The 21448-nt window shown below is 35.8% G+C and overlaps 2 protein-coding genes and 1 pseudogene across 2 annotated transcripts; 1 reads left to right on the plus strand and 2 right to left on the minus strand.

The window, feature by feature from the left end:
- Positions 1-209: 209 nt before the first annotated feature.
- Positions 210-9596, plus strand: LOC145614791 (DEAD-box ATP-dependent RNA helicase 39-like). The gene is made up of 9 exons (XM_081669856.1): positions 210-847; positions 2452-2547; positions 2661-2849; positions 2927-3067; positions 3451-3591; positions 6213-6355; positions 7260-7389; positions 7482-7530; positions 8941-9596. The coding sequence occupies exons 1-9, from the start codon at positions 284-286 to the stop codon at positions 9507-9509; spliced, it is 2022 nt and encodes a 673-aa protein (XP_081525982.1). The 5' UTR covers positions 210-283; the 3' UTR covers positions 9510-9596.
- Positions 9597-9868: 272 nt separating this feature from the next.
- On the minus strand, positions 9869-10243 carry LOC145613768 (uncharacterized). Its single transcript, XM_081668827.1, has one exon. It carries the CDS (start codon positions 10241-10243, stop codon positions 9869-9871), a length of 375 nt encoding a protein of 124 aa, XP_081524953.1.
- Positions 10244-11008: 765 nt separating this feature from the next.
- LOC145613770 (heat shock 70 kDa protein 18 pseudogene) lies at positions 11009-20426 on the minus strand (annotated as a pseudogene).
- Between the last annotated feature and the right edge of the window lie 1022 nt (positions 20427-21448).

Below are 21448 nucleotides of genomic sequence, written 5' to 3' on the forward strand. Positions count from 1 at the left end.
TCTTCAGCTCAATTTCAGTTCGGTTCCTAGTTTCCTTCTCTCATAAACAATACAGTTCAGCTCAGTTTAGTTTAATTCAGCTTAGTTTAGTTTAATTCGGTAAATCAAAATAGGGCATAAATAAGGTTAAAGTTGTAAGAGTAAAAATGTAAAATGATTAATTGGCCTTAAAAAAATTGATGAATTGGTCGAAGAAAATAGTCACTCTATACTCTCATCTATAGTATCATCGTGGTACACTCAAATACTCAATCTTCAACCTGCAAACGAGGAAGTAGCAAACATGGGAGGAACAGGAAGAACCATTCTCACACTTTCTCTCTCCTCCAATCTATTATCTCACTCCCTTTTCTCTTCAACTTCCAAACATTGCTGCTCACTTCGCAAACTCACTTACCCTCACAGGGTTTTACTAGGGTTTAGGCCTCTTTGCTCTTCTTCTTCCATTACCACTCTTGAAGCTGCTTCAGAGCTCTCCAACCCCACCAAACAATCAATCCTTCTTGAAAAGTTAAGGGTTAGGCACCTCAAAGATGTCCCTAAAACCCCAGAAATCAAAACCCCATCTCCAAAATCTGCTTCTAATTTGGTTGATAATGGTGAATTTGAAGAGGGTTTTAGCAAAAATTCAAAGAAGAAAGGGGGTGGTGCTAATGGTTTGGCTTCAAGTTTTAGTGAGTTGGGGTTGAGTGAAGAGGTAATTGCTGCTTTGGAAGAAATGGGTATTTCTGTTCCTACTGAAATTCAGTGCATTGGTATTCCTGCTGTTCTTGAAGGGAATAGTGTGGTTTTAGGGTCTCATACTGGGTCTGGCAAGACTTTGGCTTATATGTTGCCCATTGTTCAGGTGAAGATTTTAAGCTCATTTTTGTAATTTCTTGATTTTTTTATTTGATTGTTCTATTGGAAATTCGAAACAATGTATTTGATTATTGTATGGTTTACAACAAGGGTATTGCATACGACATGATTAACCACACCCCTATTTATATAGAAATCACCTCCTCTGTGAGGTTATAATACACCTGTTGTATTATAAGTTTATGTGATTTGAGAATGTTGTATGAAGAGTACACCTGTTGTATTATTAATTTTTTTTTTGACGAGAAGATTAAAGATTTCATTTATAAAATAGCCAAACGGCATTGACAATCAATTTTTGAGAAATTTAAAATTCCAACAAAGATATATAAAACCCTAAAAATAACATTGCAGAATTGATTGATAATAGCCTTAACAAAAAACTTCATCCGAAGCAATACAATCTGTGAGTTCGCTCTAATTCGGCATAAATTCTGCAGATGCATAATTTTTAGGATGAATAATATACTTCCGCGGTCTTCTAAACTCCGGTAGAAATTGCGAAACCTTCGATCTTCATTCTTCAATAAACAAGTAATAAAAATCCCTATCATGAACACCATCTTAAGGAGGTATCTTTTTATTGAAAGCAATTAAAGAGAATTGGGGCTTTCCACCGGTGAAAACCAGTGGAAGCCCCTACAAAATTCACAAATTAAAATCAAGAATGAAGGAGATGAAGAGAAGTAGGGAAGGATTGAAGAAAAAACAAAGAAAAAACCCTAGCAAAAGAGGCTAGGAAAAAACCCTCCCAAGGGAAAATCCTAGAGGGAACAATCTCTCTCTAAAATCTAGAGAGAGAAAAAAGATGAAATAAGCTTGTACACCTGTTGTATTATAATTTATAAGTTTATGTGAATTGGGGAATGTTGTATGAAGTATAATAGACCTGTTGTATTATAAGTTTTTGCTATTTGTTTAATGTGCAGTCATAGAGGATTCGGAATGTCATAGTTAGTAATTTGTATAGTCCTAATTCTCTTAATTTTATACAGTGGACGGTTATATTAGATGGTATCATGGTGCTATTTGTTAAAATTGTGGAACTCACTAATTGGAATGTATTGTTAGATATATACACTAAATCTGTAACAAGAATAGCTTGTGTTTATCTATATCACCAGTTTCACAAATTTTGGGGTGGGTGGGTGGGTTGGGGGGTGGGGAGCAGAGTGGAGGTCTCATACTTCGTATTAGTTTCTTTACAATTCTTTCAGTATGTAGAGTTTTATATGGGTTTGATGAGACAACAGCAAACACTAAATTGATAAACCCAATATTTGGGGTTTGATGAAACCTTTTCACTATTTTTTTAAAACAAAATTTTGTTACCTTTCTAAATGGCTTGGTATCAATACCAAGATTTGACTACTCGTTATCCTTGATTATAAACTTTTTGATCCACAGTATATCTGTATCTTTCGTGTTGCCGAGAGTTTTTCTAATTCTGTATTATGCTGGCCAGAAGTCATATTTTCTTCAATTTGTGAATTATGATGCAAGATTAGCCTTTTAGGCCAAAATATTTTTTTGAGCTAAAGTGCTACCTGCTTTATGCTATTATTGGCTAATGATACTAAAACTTATTAGCTATTGAGGCGAGATGAAGAAATCTCAGGCATCCGGATTAAACCCAGGCGTCCACGAGCTGTTGTCCTTAGTCCTACAAGGGAGCTTTCTGAACAGGTACTTCATTCTCTTACATCCAGAATTTATTTGATCACTAAACTAGATTTTGAACGATAGGTCTGTTCTTATGAGTATGGACTTTTATTCTAGACCTTGGGTTGGTTTTACAGGTATTTCGTGTGGCAAAGTCTATCAGTCATCATGCACGTTTCAGGTCTATTATGGTAAGTGGTGGTGGTCGTTTACGACCCCAGGAAGACTCACTTAATGTCCCCATAGATATGGTAGTTGGCACCCCAGGGAGGATTTTACAACATATTGAGGATGGGAATATGGTCTATGGTGATATCAAATATGTGGTGAGTATAAATAAATAAATTATTGACTTCCTTGAGTTTAGACTAGCTTATAACAATGACTTTAACAAATGTGTCAGGTTTTGGATGAGGCAGACACCATGTTTGATCATGGCTTCGGTCCTGATATTCGTAAGTTTCTTGCCCCGCTTAAGAATCGTGCATCTAAACCTAATGACCCTGGGTTTCAAACCGTCTTAGTTGCTGCAACAATGACAAAGGTATGTTCTTTATTGATGTTACAGGGTTTGTTAAAAGTTCCACTGTTCACATTTTCCTTTTCATTATTGATGTTTTCCTCTGATGCATGGAAAATTAATGTTGATATCTTAATAATTATACCAAAAAAGGAGCTCAATTGATTAAGATGTCATGTAAAAGCAGACAAGATAGCTGTGTGAAAATTTCTTTGCTATCCCAACGTCATAGTGCTTGTGTACCTTCCTTGACTCTGGAATCTGGATGATTGCTGTGTTAAAGTTTGACTATATTGCTGGTTAAGTTTTGTTACAATGTCTACTTTCTGGATTTTCACCAGTTAACAGCAGGTTATGCAACCTTTAGATTCATATTGTTTCACTATTAATAAGTTATTGGATTAAAGGCAGTTCAAACGCTGGTTGATGAGGAATTTCAAGGCGTTACACATTTGCGCACTTCAACGCTACATAAAAAGGTCGCATCTGCTCGTCATGATTTTATAAGACTTGCAGGAGCTGAGAACAAGCTGGAAGCGCTGTTACAGGTTTGTTTTGTCATGTATTATTACGTCCCTGTTGATGATATTGATTCCGCATCTTGCTTTGCATAAGGTTATATAACTTATGTTAGTGTTCCAACATTTTTTTTTGGGTTTGTTTCTCAAAATTATGCATCCCACTGGCTTGCTGTAAATATCAAAATATGCTATTTTTCATTTTATTTTCTTATCCTTTTGTTTCCGAAGAATAAGCTGTTTTAACATTCTTTGGACTTCCCAGCAAAAATGTGATCATGGAAGTCCAACTAACTTTAAGTGTAAACAAACTTCAATTTAGTTCCTGAATTTGGAAGACTTGGGTTGCTCTATCTAAAGCAATGACATCCCTTGGGAGTTCTTAGTGATCACTTAACTTGCGCAATTAAATAAACCTAGGGGTGTACTGCTTTTTCAGACTTAAACCTCTATAGGAGGTGCTACTTTGAGTCTCAGTTTCTTCACTTGGCAGAGGGTCTTGCACATGGTACTTATGGGATGTGACATTTTGGCTGTAATTGGCATGATGGCCTAGATCCTGAGGTCTGGCCGTCTGGGAGAGAAAAATAGACAGCGCAAAAAGTAGTAACCTGTCACATTTTGTCAGGTGATATGATGGGAAAGGATATAAAATTTGACCTTCAAGTCTATTTTAGGAAGACTTTAAGACCTAGAAAATCCAAAGTTGGGCCCATTATGATAGGTTTTATCCGTGTACACCTAAGAGTTATTTTTTATTAATTATTTTTTAAATAATTTTGGGACTAAGGCTTTGTTGTTGTAGATATCATTTTAGGATTTTGATTCTTTCATTCTTTATTGTAGGAACAATGTGTCGTTATTGTATCTAATTCATCTTAGTTTAGGGAAAATCTTATAATAACTAAATCATCTCAATGGTTGCGTGAAGGTTATTGTTAGGTAAGAGGTAGTACAATACCACCCCCAAAAAAAAAACACTGTGATAGGCTAATAGCTAAAATTGTGCGTTTTTAAAACAAATTTGAAATTGAGATTTCTTGAGGCTCATGCAGTATATTTCATTGTTTGAAGCTCACTTAATTATTGGCAGTTTTCCATTTGGTCTTACTTTTCTTGTGATTTTACATGCTTTCTGCTTTTTAGTGCATCAATCTGCTTTATGAGGTCTTTAAATGTGAAATCAATTTGAGCTCGTGTATTGCATTTCTTTTGATTATGTAATCATGAACAATGACGTGCCCTATGGCGGCTGATGATAATGACCATAATTTGATTTCATTCTATTATTCTTGTTTTGAGCATGATAATCCTTTTCCACATACTTATGATTGTTGCTGATGTTATCGTTACAAACATGTCCCATATGTCCAAAAACCCACCTGCCCGAAGCCACACAAAAGTATTAAATGCATGTGCATGCATTGCTTGCTTTAGAATTTAATTCTAGGTGGGCGGAACCTGGAAGCATGTCAAATGCTCAAAAGCCAAAGATCATTTCCATCTTGCAAGTTTGAGTGCTAAAAAACTCCGGCATGGATTAGATCTCGTTAGGGTCAGAGTCTTGTACACACTTTTGTTTCTTTGTGGCCTAGCTGTGCATTGCAATTTGAGGGTGTCTAGTGGGCACAAGTGAAAGTATGAGAGGGACATTGAAAGGGGCTATTATGTGAGAGTTGAGTTTGAATACATCAAAGTCACAAGCTGATAGGAAGGCATAGATTCGATCAATGATCAAATCTTAGTTGATTTGAACGGTGACTGGTAATGAAGCTTAACTTGGATGTGTAGGCTAAGTACAAAGGCTTATTTGGTTTTATAAAGCATGGTGCAAGAATTTCTTCAAGGTGCAAGGTGCAAGGTGCAACAATCATTAGAAAATTGATCTATGTCACTCTTAAAGGTCATCACGCAAACAAGCATGACTAAAACTAAAAGGCCTAAGAAACATTAAAAATAATACAAAGTAGATATGGCTCTAGACTAAGAATTTTTCACTCAATTTTCAGCTTACATTTTTTTATTTAGTGAGATTTTTATTTTTGATTTATTTTTTTCCCTTTGAATAAATTCTAACAGAAGTGAAACTTTCTTTGTTCATTTTCCTCTGAAAATGGAGGATTACACGTAGTTCTCATGACTCATGATGACTTGAAGTTTCATCATATATCAAGTGCCTTTTTGGCTATTATGCTCTTGATCATGCTTCCCTAGAGTAAACTTCATGACGTTCATGCAATCATTTAAATCCTTTGTGTAAGATGTTAGCCTTAACCTCTTTTTTCCACTTCCAATGAATGAAATAATAGAATTTAATCCTTCTCTACAATTGTGTCGCAAAACAGAATTTTTTTTTTTGTCGGAAGATAGGCCAGCACAATGATTTTTTAGAATAGCTGAAGAAAGGAGATTTTTCACTAGAGGATAGCCTATTTTTCTGCTTACCAGCTGGCCTGCCTTTAGTGTTTCTGTTGGATTTTACTGCTCTTATGTAAAGACCTCAAAGGAATAAAGTATTTGAGAATTTTTGGCCTTTTTGTGGGGATGGGATCTTAAGTTCTTAGTTGCATATCTGACACCACACCTAACTCATCTGAATTCAGAAGTGTTGTTATGTATTGCACTCATTTATCGTTTTATTGTCAATGCAGGTTCTTGAACCTAGCCTGTCCAAAGGAAATAAAGTCATGGTCTTCTGTAATACTTTGGATTCAAGTCGTGCTGTCGATCACTTCCTCCGTGAAAATCAAATCTTTACAGTTAATTATCATGGAGAAGTCCCTGCAGAACAAAGGTAAGGCAAACAGCTCTAACTTTGGAGTAGATATTTATAATTAATCAAAGTGCATCATCATATAACTAAACATGATAAAGACAAAACCTTAGATCCAATCTTACTTAAAGCAGTTTTCATAAGTGTCAGTTTCTTTTAGTGTATCAAGTGGTGATTGCATTACTTTGTCATGAGTTTGCTGGAAGCTCCTTTTTGGAGCATCTCTATGACGGCCAACTTGTCCATTATCCAGCATAATACAGATGGAATTAATTTTATTGGGTTTGTTGGGTCATTTGATGAGAATCTAAAGCTGTAAACCGCTTACTATACCAATACTTTGGGACAATGCTTACAATCTGGGGATATAAACAAGACATGCTGCAAACAGAAAATTTCTTTACTTGTTCCTTCCATATTTAATTTTTTAGGGAGAGGGGTGGGGTTGATTTAGAATGGCAAGTAATGCAAATAATTTTTTTGGAATCATTTTTGCACACACGTGGAAGACTTGATATTCACAGAAAAATGGTGCTAGTTCTACCTTTTTTTCATGAATATTGTATATTCTTTCCTTGGATGCAGTATCTAGGTCTCTAAGAGGGAACTGTTTATTCTTAGAGGCCTTGTGATATTGATTGCTGAAAAAATATGCTTTTTATGGAAGAATCTAAAGTCAAATGTTCTTTGGATTCTTATTTTAGGCAACCCAAACTAGGCCACCATTGTTCATCACGATGCATGTTTAGGTGCTAGACTCAGTTATTTCATGAAAAAAAATGTATGTTTGGGCCCATGATGAAGTGTCCATACTTGTGTCAATTCCCCACCCACAATTATATTTCTTGCTTCCATTTATAGAACTGTCATGTTAAACTCATACATTAATTGGATTATTCACTCATTTCTTTGATGCTTATTCAAGGGTTGAGAATCTCAAAAAGTTTAAAGATGAAGATGGTGATTGTCCCACTTTGGTCTGCTCTGACCTGGCTGCTAGGGGACTGGACTTGGATGTGGACCATGTTATCATGTTTGACTTTCCTAAGAATTCTGTGAGTATGAGAGCATAGTGTTTGCTTTCTATTTGTTATGTGAAGTCTCTCTTTCCTTCCAAATTATTTAATCTCAATTAACAATTGTGCAGGTTGATTATCTCCATCGCACTGGAAGAACTGCACGTATGGGTGCTAAAGGTACCTAAAAACTGTAACTGAAGTTGATAATTGATTGTCCAATTTGATGAATGTTTTGCCTAAACCTGGAAAGGCCTGTTCTCTTGTATATATCTTAGTATTGATTTTCATTTATGTCTGTTTAGTTTATTATATCTGTTTAGTTGGATGTGTGAAATACATAGGCTAAGGCCTTGAGTCATATGACCTTTCCATATTGTGGATCTGTTGCCAGCGGGTGATGACCAGAGGTCAGTTCTTGTTGTCTATGACCATGTGGATGGGGATTGATGGCTACTGCTTCTAATTGTTTGGTCTTTCAAGCTGGAGGGATCCGGCCTAAAGATCTTTTGTAGGTCTCCGGCGGACCTGACTTGGCCACATGCTTTCCACGAAGCTGTCAAGTACGCATGTGTTCTTGATTAGAAAAAGGAAAAAACAATAGCAAAGGACAAACCACCTTTGAGTCCAACCACCATCTTAACAATTACGTAGTATGTACTATGTAGTGGAATAAGGTTTACTGCTTTTGACTGAATAATTGAATATTTGGTCTTCAGTAAGCCTTAGCCCTTTATTGTTCGGTATAGTTTTAGCCCTTTATCGGAGAATGTACCTGATTCTCTGCCATCATTTCAGATTGTCTTGGTTTAGCTTTTTGTCCAACACAACAAATCTGTAGTAGAATTATAAAGAAATAAATTTTGAAACTTGAAAGTTGGAGCTAAGTATGACAATCATGGCCTAGGAAAAGGACCTTTTAGAGGACTTGAGTTCATTATATCGTTTTACTTGGTACTCTTGCAGACAGCTTTTCCTCCATGTTCTCTTGTAATCTATAACAATAAATATGAACCCAATGCTCTACTTCATCGTTACATACACTCAGCCACAATACTGGTGTTTGGACTGTCCTTTTTTGTTTTGGGTTCAGCTTAGTATCAAAGTGATCCATATCACATAATTAAAAAATTTGACAAGTGCATCTGAGGTGAAACATGGTTCTCAGTGTATGGTTTTTAAGGCGGGCCTTACTTTAAGGGGCTTAGTTTTAAATGATCATTAGATTAGGCATTCTATTGGATGGTGCAGAAGTACAATCAACGGTTCTTGTCTTTTGGATTGCTCAATATTCGATATATGGCTTGATTTTCCTACAAATGTTGCAAGGACTTGACAGAACCTAGAAAGTGTGATCTTGATATGAATTTATAATAAACTTGCTTTGCTTATGTTGTTATGTGGATACCTGGATATCAACTGTAGTCAATAATCTGATTTGCTAATGAATACAATTGCGTTCATCCCTTGTTATCACAGTAAGATATTCTCTCTCTTGCTGTGTGTGTGTGTTTAGTCTCTGTATGAGTCTGTTCAATATATCCTTGATGAAAATTGATCTCATTCTTAATTTGTACATTTTCTAATCAGGGAAAGTAACCAGTTTGGTTGCCAAGAGGGATGTGCCATTGGCCACGCGAATTGAGGAGGCTATCAAGAAAAATGAGTGCTTGGAATCCCTCAGTGTAGATAGCGTAAGGAGGGATATTGCTAGGACGCGTATAAGTCAACAGCTAGGAAGTAATGTGAAGGTCATTAGGACTTCTGCTTTGAAAAGCAGAGGCAGAACTGCTCCAGAAAAATCCGCAGGTCCTGGCAGAAGTAGTAGTAGAGCTGCTCCAGCGAAGTCCACAGCAGTGCCTGGTAAAAGCCGTGGCAGAGCTGCTTCTGCAAAATCCTCCGGTATGGCTGAAAAAAGGTTTGCTACTCAGGCATCTGAAAGGAAAAGCTCTGGTGGAAAATTTGGAAAAGCAGCTATTCAGCCTAAAGGAAAATATGAAAAAGCAACAAGTCAATCGAAACCAAAATCTAGTAAAGTAGTTGGTCAGTTCAAACCTACAAAGAAAGCTGTCAAGGGTTCAAAGTTTACAAGCGCAACTACCTCAAACAGACCCTCAAAGATAAGTGTTGTTGGATTTCGAGGACGCAGTTCTTCCTAGGCGACAAAAAAAGTTAATTTGAATTTTTTTACCTGTACTTTTTTGGTCGAGACAGAGGGAGGAGAGGGGTGGGGGGGATTAAGGTAGTTATAATGTTATTTGTAAATTAGAAGAATTCTTTTCAAATTATGGGTTAGAGTTTGCGACATACTTCTAGCAATCCGCTATATAATACAGAGTATTATTGGTTCAACACTAATCGATATATAGATTATATCAGCGTAAAATGATTTTATTGCTGATGCAGCTATTTTCTTATACAAAAACAGCTTGTGAATAAATACAGGAGATTTCAGGGTGAAATGAAATAGAGTTTCAGTGTCAAATGAAATTGATCATCAGTTTACAAAGTTGATAAGCTACTTCCAAGTTAGAGCAAGTCGAGCAGGCTTGTTTGGTGTGATGGTATTTCCAGCAGAGTCATAAATGATGACCCCAGAATAATCAGGTAACTGGCATTTGCCTCCCATGAGTATGTTCTTCTGCCAAACAGGTCCTGAGACATACTGGTTCTCCCCTGCCTCTGTCGGACTATATATCATCTCTTCGTTGTGAAGTTGCTGTATAACAGGCTCATTGCCCCTGTTCGTGTAGCAAGCACTCCACCGTCGCCACCTTCTGGAGTGAGACGCACACATAAAAAGCGTAAAGGCACAGAAGAAAAGGGTGAGAGCAGCAAATCCAGTTTGAGGCATACTCAAGGAAGAATTCGCTGCTGAAAGAAGGCGAGCCATGACTAAGTCTAAGAAGGTAAAGGTGTATCATGTCAAGTTTACGAGTTTCTTATTTATAATGATGGGTGACAGTGTGACACAGAGGTTCCATATGAATATAGTTTTTGTGGCGTAGTTGGTGTTTTTAAAACCAATGAGTGGGTTTGTTTAAGTATTAGGAGTTTTTTGGATAAAGCTAACTAATTTAAGATCAAACTTTATTATTTATTTTATATGTGGATTAAGTTCCTATGAAGAGTGGTTTTGGTACAAGGTTTTGGATTTGTTGTTAATCACCAAACCACGTTAGATTAAGGGTGTGTACAGGGTTTGGATTTGTGGCGAATCGGTCTTCTTTTGTAAGCTTGAATGCTCAATTAATCTTAGAATAGAAAGAAATGGTAAAAAAAAAAAAAAAAAAAGTGATTAAAAAAATTTATTTGAGGAAGTCTTTTTTAGAAAAAACCTTTTAAATTCCTTAAACCTTTTCTCTCGTTTTCGACATTAATTGATTTTTAGGCGTTGACTCCTTATTTTCTCTGTTTACACCCAAGTAACTTTTCTCGTTTCCTTTTGAACTTTTATTTATTTATTTTTTGGCTATCAGTTTAAGAACTGTATACGGTATTCAATTCCAACTTTTTTTTTTTTTTTTTTTTTTTTTTTTGTTGGTTTCGATCACTTTCAGTTTTTTCTTGTTAAATAAGTTCGAGATTTCAAGGGGATAAAGCCTTATTCAAATTAAGAACTACACCCTAGACAAACCCAAGTAGTGAAAAATGAGTGAATATTCAGATATCATAACTCTATAATCCTGGAGCAAGATTAAATTACTTATGAGCCTGCTGTTAACAAAAGCTTCACAACGAAGGGATGACATAGTTACGAGCCAGGTATATAACCTATGGCCTACGGGGGCAGTCCGACATATGCAGCTAGGGGAGAACCAGTAGGTCTCAGGACAGAAGATTATTCATCTCTAGAGAAACCCAAAAATGTATGACCGTACAATCTAAAAAGACCGAAAACATACATAAACTGTAACTACAGATTCATCTCTGGTTTATCTAGGATAATGTTCTTGAGTTATTCAACTTTTCCTCATATTCAGAAGCCTGAGTGAGATTGAAAATCCAGTCGAGCCACTGGATTGTTTTCTCAATCGCATCCTCCATCTTCTTAGCATGCTCCTCTCAAAACTTATTCCAGTGAACTTCCACCATGTCCAACATACTTTCAGCATAATTCTGCAATGCAAGCTTGGCCTTAACAGCTTTTTTGTGCTCCTCGTCCTCTGCCTTGTACTTGTTAGCCTCCCCTACCATTTGATCAATTTCTTCTTTGGATAACCTACTACTATGATTTGTAATACTAATTTGTTTCTTATTGTTAGTCCCCATATGCTGCGCTGACACTGTCAAGATACCATCAGTATCGATATCAAAGCAAACGTCAAATTTTTGTTTACCTTCCAGTGCTGGAGGAATATCGTACAGAGTAAATGTACCTAAGAAGTTGTTTTCTTCGGCGATGGGCACCCTCAAATACAATAAATGGAACGGCTGTCTCACCATCATACGCAGTACTAAGTCGACTTTTTCACCGGAATGGTAGAATTTCTTGGGATCGAAATATACATATCACCATAATAAAGCCTAACCCCAAGAGACAAAGGAGTGACATCTACTAGTGTAAAGTCTTTATTGTCACGTACACCGCTCAAGATCAGAGCTTTAATCACAGCACCATATGCAACAGCCTCATCCGGGTTAATGCTTTGGCAGAGCTCCTTCCCATTGAAAAAATCTTTCAACAATTCTTGCACTTTAGGAATCCTAGTTGACTCACCAACAAGAACAACATCATCAACATTAGTCTTTTTCATCTTGGCGTCTTCCAAACATACCCTATCAGGATTTATAAAGTTGGTAAACAAATCCAGGTTCAACCTTTTGAACCTTGCACGAGAGATGGTCGAATAAAAATCAATACCCTCATAGAGACAATCTACATCAATACTAGTCTCGGTAGTTGATGACAGCATCCTTTTTGCCCTCTCACAAGCAGATCTCAACCTCCCAATAGCCTTGCGATCTTTACTGATATCCTTGTTATGTTTCCTCTTAAACTCGGCCACAAAGTAATCAACCATTCTACTGTCAAAATCCTCACCACCTAAATGGGTGTCTCCGTTAACAACATTTACTTCACAAGCCTGTTTACCAATCCTAACCAAAGTTACATCAAATGTCCCACTGCCAAGATAATAAATTAAGACGTTTTTAGCCGTCTGTTTCCTATCAGTAGCCATTTTGTCAAGACCATAGGCAATGGCAGCAGCCGTTGGTTCATTGATAATACGCATGACATTGAGTCCAGATTTGGTACTGGAATCTTTTGTTGCCTGACGTTGGGAATCATTGAAATAAGCAGGGACAATGATAACAGCATTTTTCACTTATGAGCCAAGGTAGGTCTCTGCAGTCTGTTTCATCTTCATCAGGACCATTGAAGAGATCTCCTCTGCAGTAAACAGCTTTTCTTCGCCTTTATAGGTGACTACGATAACAGGTTTGCTGTCTTCAGACGCGGAAGTAACCTTAAAAGCCAGAGTTTCATGTTATTCTGAACTACTTCATCAGTGAATCTTCTGCCAATAAGCCTCTTTGCATCTGTAGTTTATTCCAAATGATTAAGAAAGCAATTATAAGAAATTGACAAATATAGTCACAGCTATTGCATTAATTTTTGAAATACTTGGTTTGTTTTAAAATAAATTGCAATTGCAATTGCTAAACTTTGAGTCTTTGACTAAAAATATGCTAGCCCAAATAAATGTTGCAAACGTTGTCATATAAGAATACGAGGCAAAATTGAATTGTAACATGATTTATCAAACACAATAAAAATAAATGAAGATTGGAGGATAGACTGATAGGATTAGAAGTAGCCTGATTTTTAGCAGCCTCGCCAACAAGACGTTGAGTTTGATTGAAAGCAACACAAGACGGTGTTGTTCTGTTCCCTTGATCATTGATTATTATCTCAACACGGCTGTGTTGCCATACTCCAACACAAAAGTATGTTGTCCCAAGATCGATTCCTATCGCTGGCCATTCTTTATTCCCTTATCCCACCATTATTTGTTTTAGGATAATTTTTGAGGATGTGCATGTAGACTAATTTTAGGATTGTTTTAGTGTTGAGTCTGTTGACTAAAGTCTTTTTCATGCAAGTAACCACTCAATCGTCAAATTCGTCAATATTTGCACTACCTTAGAGTTTGTACAGGCAACATGTTCTAATCGAATTCGATTCGTAAAATAATGACAATATGAAAACTATGGAATAATGAACCTTTTTAGTTTTTACTCTTGTAGTTTTATATCACCTCAAGGGAAAAAAAAAAAAAACTCGTTTTATGGGTGGATTTTTATCGTTAGATATCTTTAAATTTGTAATTAAATGTTTTTTTGAAAAAAATATACATCATTACAAATACAAGACGCAATTTGATTATTTTATTATTTTTTTATTATTGTCAAGTGCCAAATCAGACCGTCTAATTAGATCCAACCCGATTAATCCGATAAGAAAAAAATAAGATTAACTAACCGTTTGGTTCAGTGCGTTTTTGGTGTGGCCAGCCACACGGTGTGGCAAAGTGCCACATTAGTAACCCCTGAAATAACCCCTCTACTAACCCCCGAAGTAACCCCTGTCTAGTAACCCCCCCTATAGTAACCCTCGAAGTAACCCCTGTCTAGTAACCCCCCGCCCCCCCCCCCCCTAGTAACCCTCGAAGTAACCCCTGTCTAGTAACCCCCGAAGTAACCCTTAAAGTAACCGCTCTAGTAACCCTCAAAGTAACCCATGTCTAGTAACCTCCAAAGTAACCCCTAAAGTAACCCCTGAATTAACCCATCTAGTAATCCTTGAAGTAACCCCTGAAGTAACCCCTCTAGTAACTCCTAAAATAACCCCTGTCCGACCTAGTAACCCCTAACCGGATCTAGTAACCCTTGGCCGAATCTAGTAATAACCCCTAACCGGATCTAGTAACCCCTGACCTAACCATCAATTCCACCGCTAAAGCCGCCACGAAACCACCAATTCCAACCACCACAACAATCAACCACCACCCATTCCAACCAAAATTACCAGAAGAAACAAACTTAATAAATAATAACCAAATAATTAAAAAGAAAAGGATCAAAACAACTTTATGAGTTTGAAATCAACGACGATCATCAAATCTAGGTAACTATAAATCAATGCTTTTAAACGTAATTTAATGTTCTTGCCACCAAAAAATACAAATAAAGAAATGGACTAAATTACTTAACACAATGTTACTGTAAATAATTGGCCAAACCAATGCTATTATTGATGGGTTGGTTTGGAGCTTTGAGGACCTTCGACAATGGCAAACACAAAGCTGGTGATTTAAATCTAGGTTGGTTTGGAGCTTTGAGAACCTTCGGCGAACAAGAAGACGATGGCGAACAAAATCAGTGCTCTGGCAGAAGACAACAGTTACAGATAGAAAGTTTGAAAGAGAAGATGAGGAGAGAGGAAAGATAGAAATTTTTTTTTTTAAAAAAAAAAAAAAAGAAATTGTGGCTGGTCACACGGTGTGGCCAGCCACATATGAAAGTTTGTTTAGTTTTCTTAGTCAATAATACTAATCTAAGTAAATTCAATTCTTATCTTATTTTTAGCTTTTATCTTTTTCTAAGAGATTTTGTTAGCTAATTGCTTTGCTTCCCACGACTATATATTCGGCTAATTAAGCTACTACAAACCTAGGAATGTTGCATTGCTTTCCTTATTATTCAACCTAATTGATAATTGGATGTTGGATGTGTCAAAAAAATTAAAAAAAAAAAAAAAAGATAATTGGATGTTGGTGCAAGGTGCAGTGATGATTGAAGCTGCACTTAATAAGAAAGACTGCGTATTCAACACCCCCACAACAGTAACCTCACCTCACTGGTAGATCACCTAAAAATATATAGTGTGCGAAGTACTCCCTCCGTTTTTTTTTTTTTAATTTGCATCACTTGGTATTGTACGGAGTTTTAGAATAGTAATATAATATTGTGATTGAGCTAATAAATTATTATGATAGAAGTAATGTGGGGACATAAAAGTGAAAGTATTTGAGAGAGTAGTATGGACCATGAGAAAGAAATGATAAATTAATTTGGGTGAGGTTTGAAGTAAGAGAGAAATAACAAATAAAAAAAAAGACAAACATAAATAAATGAAAAGTGATACAAATAAAAAAAAACGGAAGGAGTAAAAATCATCAAAATAAAAAAAAAAAATCATCAAAATTATTCTTTCTATAAAAATTCCGTAGAAATTAATTGTTGGCATAATATCCAATTGTGTATTCAGTTTCCATCATGCTTTCTTCTCTATCAGTGTTTTCTCTCTCATACCTTTCATTACTTTCTCTCTCATCTCTGATCAATTAAATTGATCGAAAATACAAATTTTATTCTATAAACCCTAGATTCATCTTTTTTCTTTAATTTTCTCCTTTTGCCATTTTGATTTTGATTTCTCCTTTTTAATCGATGTTTAATTTGCGGTGAACCGTTTTATCTTACTCTGTTTCATCCTCTCTTCTCCAATTCACTATGTCAAATTTCGTGGTTCTCATTGCAAAATATCTTTTAATAAGCATTTTTGTATGGAACGTAATCGCTACATTGTTTTTGACTTTCACCATTGATAAATGGGAAGATGTTTACGTCTCTCCATTTCATTTACACTTCAAGAGCAAGTCAAAGACCCGTTTCGAACACATTAATCATGTAAACAATTATCTCGATGGTAAGACAGGAAGTGGAGATTATGGTTTGGCGTCATTTCTTAAACAGAAAATTGGCACACTAAAGATTCATCAAGGACAAGATTATAATGAGTTGTACACATTTACTCTTTTCGAAAGTGCATATTCGATATGGTATATGGTGAACCTCCATATATCCAATGCAGTCCAAAAGTGGCCGAGTTTTTAGCATCGATTAAGGCTGGAGATGAGCCAAGGCGAGTAGAGTGACACAAGATTAATACCAAGATTGCTGAGGTTGCTACTCTTCGTACATAGAGTATATATGTTACTTGTGTGATTTGTTGCTCTATTATTAGCCACTTCTTTGGTTTTTCTTACTATTTTATAAGGAGTGCAAATCAGGTTTTAGACTTAGCGATACCCTGGCTTTGTATTGTTGTAGCCTTGTACTACTTTTGTTTCCAAATGTTTTTTATCGTATTTTTGGTTAACACATTTCCATACACTAACTCTCTCCTACTTTTCGTGCAATCTTAATACAATTAAGATTGTAACACTAACCACCCGAAATTGATCCCGATAAAGCAAGTGAAACCAGTTCAACTGTCAATAACTCAATGTTGCTTGGATCAAGAATATATCTCTTTATTTGCAATATTTCAGTCGAATACATTTACTATTTGAATTATTTTCATTTATTCTTTGCATCTTCTTTTCTTTAATTTTCTCCTTTTGCCATTTTGATTTTGATTTCTCCTTTTTAATCGATGTTTGATTTGCGGTGAACTGTTTAATTTCACTCTATTTCATCCTCTCTTCTCCAATTCACCATGTCAAATTTCGTGGTTCTCATTGCAAAATATCTTTTAATAAGCATTTTTGTATGGAACGTAATCACTACATTGTTTTTGACCCTTGGTGCTAACAAGTCCCCTTGATTGAACTAAGCACTCACCCTTAGTGCCTTAGTCTGAATTTACGACTAACTGTCGCAGACAATTGGGCACACAAGCTATCACCCTTGCTAGTATGCCCGATCACTCACTTGGCACCCTCGTGCCTTAGTTTTCCTCACACTCTCTAAGTGTTTGAAGGAAAGGATTGAGTTGCAAGAGAACACAAGTGCTTTGGGAATGCTTTTTGTATTGCTCTCAACTTAAATGTACAAATGAAGTCTTGGAGCCTATTTATAATGCTCCTCCCTACTTACAAGGATTATCTAAAACGTTCCTAACCTCCTCAAATGGAGGGTTCTAAACTACAACAATCTAGAGAGTTCCCACCTCCTTAGGAACATAGATACATGCATGGAGGTTTTACACACATCTAAGCCTAGAATGCTAAAGACTAACCTAGAACATTCTAGAACTTTACATACAAGTGTACATGCATAGAAGAACCTAGAAGACTTCTAAGATGTACCTGATCTTCCTTGATTATTCTAGAGTCATCCACTGTAACACCCTAGAAATTCCTTTCCAACAAAATACGTTTTTCTCTCTTAAAAATACTATTTAGGAATATCTAAGACATTACCGCCACCGTAAAAACGGCTAAGGCAATTATCAAAGACACACAGCGGAAGTTTTGAAAGTCAAACTAAGAAATAATGCAAATCTTAAAAACCGAACCAAACGAAAGTAAAGTTGGAAATTAACAAAACCAAGTTAAATATGAACTACTACAACTTGGAACCTTCATGGCCCTTATTCAAACCGTCAAAACCAAAATGATGTTAGTCCAACAAATAACAAGACATATTATTCAAAACTTAAGCATATCACATCCTAATGAAAACTAGCATAATTCTCTCTTCACTCATGCCCCATCATGAACATGCTTCAATACCTGAAAAGAGAATCTCTACTTGCCCCCACTACTCTCCATTAAAATGGATCATCGTAGGGCCAAGATAAAGACATAGCCAAACACAAACAACACACACAATCAGCAAAGCTGAGTACATAAGCGTATTTAAACACACTAACATGCAACTCCTAGTATCACACATACTTACCTCATTGCACCTGTTTACAAGCACACACAACAAACAACAAGACTCTTTAACTGGACACTAAATAATTTATTTAGCGTTGATTACGCATCGAACGGGTTTCTAACTTGACTAAACCTTCCTCAATGAAATGAGGACCACTGACACGGGAGCTAACCGTGCCAGCATCACCTGTGCCACATCCTTGGGTGGCGGAATTCCAGCGCATATCAATAATAATAAAAATAAAAGGAATGTACAGCGTCCTGTACTCCATTAGAAGTTATGATCAAATATAAAGTCACATAACTCCCCCCATATGTTCATACTCAAGGTATATACGTTCCAAGAGTTTTGGTGCGTAATCTCTTTCACTTTACGTTATTTACATATTATTAGACTTGGTGATGACTCTCAAGCATAACAATTCAATCATCAATAATAATTCAACCATTCAAACATACCAATTTAATTCTTGAATATTTAGTGACCACATAATATTTAATGTTGAACCCCTTTTTATTACTACCTCAGTGTTTTGGACACTGTAAACGCATAAAGCGCCAACAATCCTATCCTTTGGTGTTTAAAGCACCCTAAGTGCCCAAAAGCACCAACATACAATTTATTTCTTGTGTACATAGACACTTACTTAGCTCCTTCTTCATGCTTAAAGCATCAATAAAAATTATATGAACCACAATAAAATTCCTTTTTAATAATCCAAACATAATTAAGCAATTAGTTTGATTAAACATGCTCTCTATCATGCCATAAATAAATATGTAGTCCATATAATCATGCCAAAAATATAACTTTCCAATCCATAGATCATCTCGAATAATTCATGCTTCACAATTCAATCACCAAAACCAATAATTCACAATTCAATACTTGAACCTTAGCATGATGCTACTTATAATTGATTGAATTTAAGCCTAGCATGATTCTACATCATCAAAATATGCTAAGTACGCGAACGTACCTTGAATATGATCTTAAATTCGCCACGACTAGTAAAAATCGCTTACTTCAAAGTCTCCTACACATTAAAATTATAATAGTGTATCAAAGTCCACTCTAAACAAATTTCCAGCAATATATACTATTTTAAAACCCTTCATAAATTAATTAGAATAAGCTGAAATTATATTTAGAACACCATAAATAAGTCCCCTTTTATGGGTAATTTAAATTCCCTTTAAAAACATAAAATTTAGGTTTCTACTTAAAATTCCTGCACTATATTTATAATTAAAACTTGCTGAAAATCGATCTTAAAGTACTTAAATTAAAGGTCTAAACATAATTACATCATATACTTTCATAATTTCATAAATCAAGAATCTAGGGTTTCAAAAATTGGGGCTTTTTAATTAAAATCAAATCTGAAAATTAATTAACATAATTACAATATTCAAACATCAAGTTTTAATCCCAAAACTCAAAGTTTATAATTAGATCTAAGCATAGATTAATTAGGAACAAAAAAAGAAATTAAGTTTTTTTTTTTTTTTTTTTTTTTTTTTTTTTTTTTCGAGAGGTAGCCACGGCAGCAGCAGCCACCGCGGCAAGGCTGGGCTGCTGCCGCCTGCCGCTGCAGCTGCTGGCCGTGCGCCGGCGCTGTGGTGGTGCGCGGTGGTGGTCCGGCCACGCGTGTGGTGGTGTGCGTGGTGGCCGGCCGTGAGAAGGGGAAGGGAAGAGGAAGAAAAAAAAAAGAAAGAAAAGTAAGGGAGAAAAGGGGAGAAACTTACCTTGGGTTTTCTCCACTCTGGGCAAAGTTGATTTGCCTCATAAGTGGGATATTTATACCCCCTTTTTACCCTAAACTTTCCTCTTTTAATTCTCCTAATCCCTTTCCAATTAAAACTTGTTAAAAATAAACTTTCTTAAATTAAAACCCCATCTTTTAAAATAAAGATAATTAAATAAACTTTCCTATTATAAAAATATATTAATAAAATGCTTTAATTAAAATTATTATAACTACTTAAATACTTCATTAAATACATACTTTAAATAAAAATACGTATAAAATACGGGGTATTACATCCACTCTAGAATAGTCTCTCAAAGAACCTTGTAGATAGCTTCGGAACCCTCTAGAAACTTCCCGCGTTTTCCGGAGTACCTGCTGCCAAAACTTGTATCTCGGGACCTTTTTTCGGGAAACCGACACCACCATCGTCTTCCTTGGACCAAAATACAGGGGACCTCAAAATTTGGGCCCATTTGGACTTCATTTGGGTCTCCAAATGATCCATTATTGTGTTACTGCCACTTGGGTGTTCACTACCACAGGTGCTAAATAAAGCTCTATAGGGGGAAGTGCTTAGCTGGGCACCAAGGGCAAGCCCCCTAGCCACGATTATGCCCTGTTGCCTAGTGACCCAAATGATGCCCATGGTTGGCAAGGGAGATGACCCGTGACATTATGGTTTGGCGTCGTTTCTTAAACAGAAAATAATTGGCACACCAAAGATTCATCAAGAACAAGATTATAATGAGTTGGTTGGCATTTACTCTTTTCGAAAGTGCGTGTTAGAGATAGTATATGGTGACCCTCCATACAACCAATGTAATACTAAAGTGGTCGAGTTTCTAGCATCGATTAAGGCCGGAGATGAGCCAAGGCGAGCGGAGTGACACAAGATTAATACCAAGATTGCTGAGGTTGCTACTATTCGTAGATAGAGTATATATGTTACAACGTGTGTGATTTGTTGCTCTATTATTATTAGTCACTTCTTTGGTTTTTGTTTAGTTTTTAAAGGAAGTTTATCATAATCCTAGTTTTATAAAGAGTGCAAATCAAGTTTTAGACTTAAGTGATACCCTGGCTTTGTATTGTTGTAGCCTTGTACTACTTTTGTTTCCAAATGTTCTTTATCGTATTTTTGGCTAATAATACAATTAAGATCATAAAACTAATAATATAAATTTAGTGATTCACTCGAATACATAATTACTACTTGAGTAATCTATACTATATATTAAAAGGCGTCGCCACGTGTCACCCCTTTCTTCCACCAAGAGTAGCCACATCACCCAATTAGAAATGCGAATGTCACGTGTCATTTGAAAAACTGTTTTTGACAAGAATCGAACTTGGGTCTATTGAAAAATGAATAAGAAGTCATACCAACTTTGCTATATAATAATACTAGGTTAAATCCCGTGCCATGCACGGTGATCAAAAGTTATATTTATACGTATAGATTATTGGTTAATAAGTATTATTAATTTATTATAAATTAGTCGATGAAATATAAATTATGTGATAGGTTAATTTGATATTATTAATTTATTATAAATTAGTCGATGAAATATAAATTATGTGATAGGTTAATTTGATATTTGCATTTTTTAATTGAAACATCTAATATACCACAAAAACAAAAAAGTAGACAAAAAAAAAAGCAATTTT

This window comes from Chenopodium album, chromosome 25, assembly GCF_948465745.1.
Source record: "Chenopodium album chromosome 25, dcCheAlbu1.1, whole genome shotgun sequence".
In the NCBI taxonomy this organism is placed as follows: Eukaryota; Viridiplantae; Streptophyta; class Magnoliopsida; order Caryophyllales; family Amaranthaceae; genus Chenopodium; species Chenopodium album.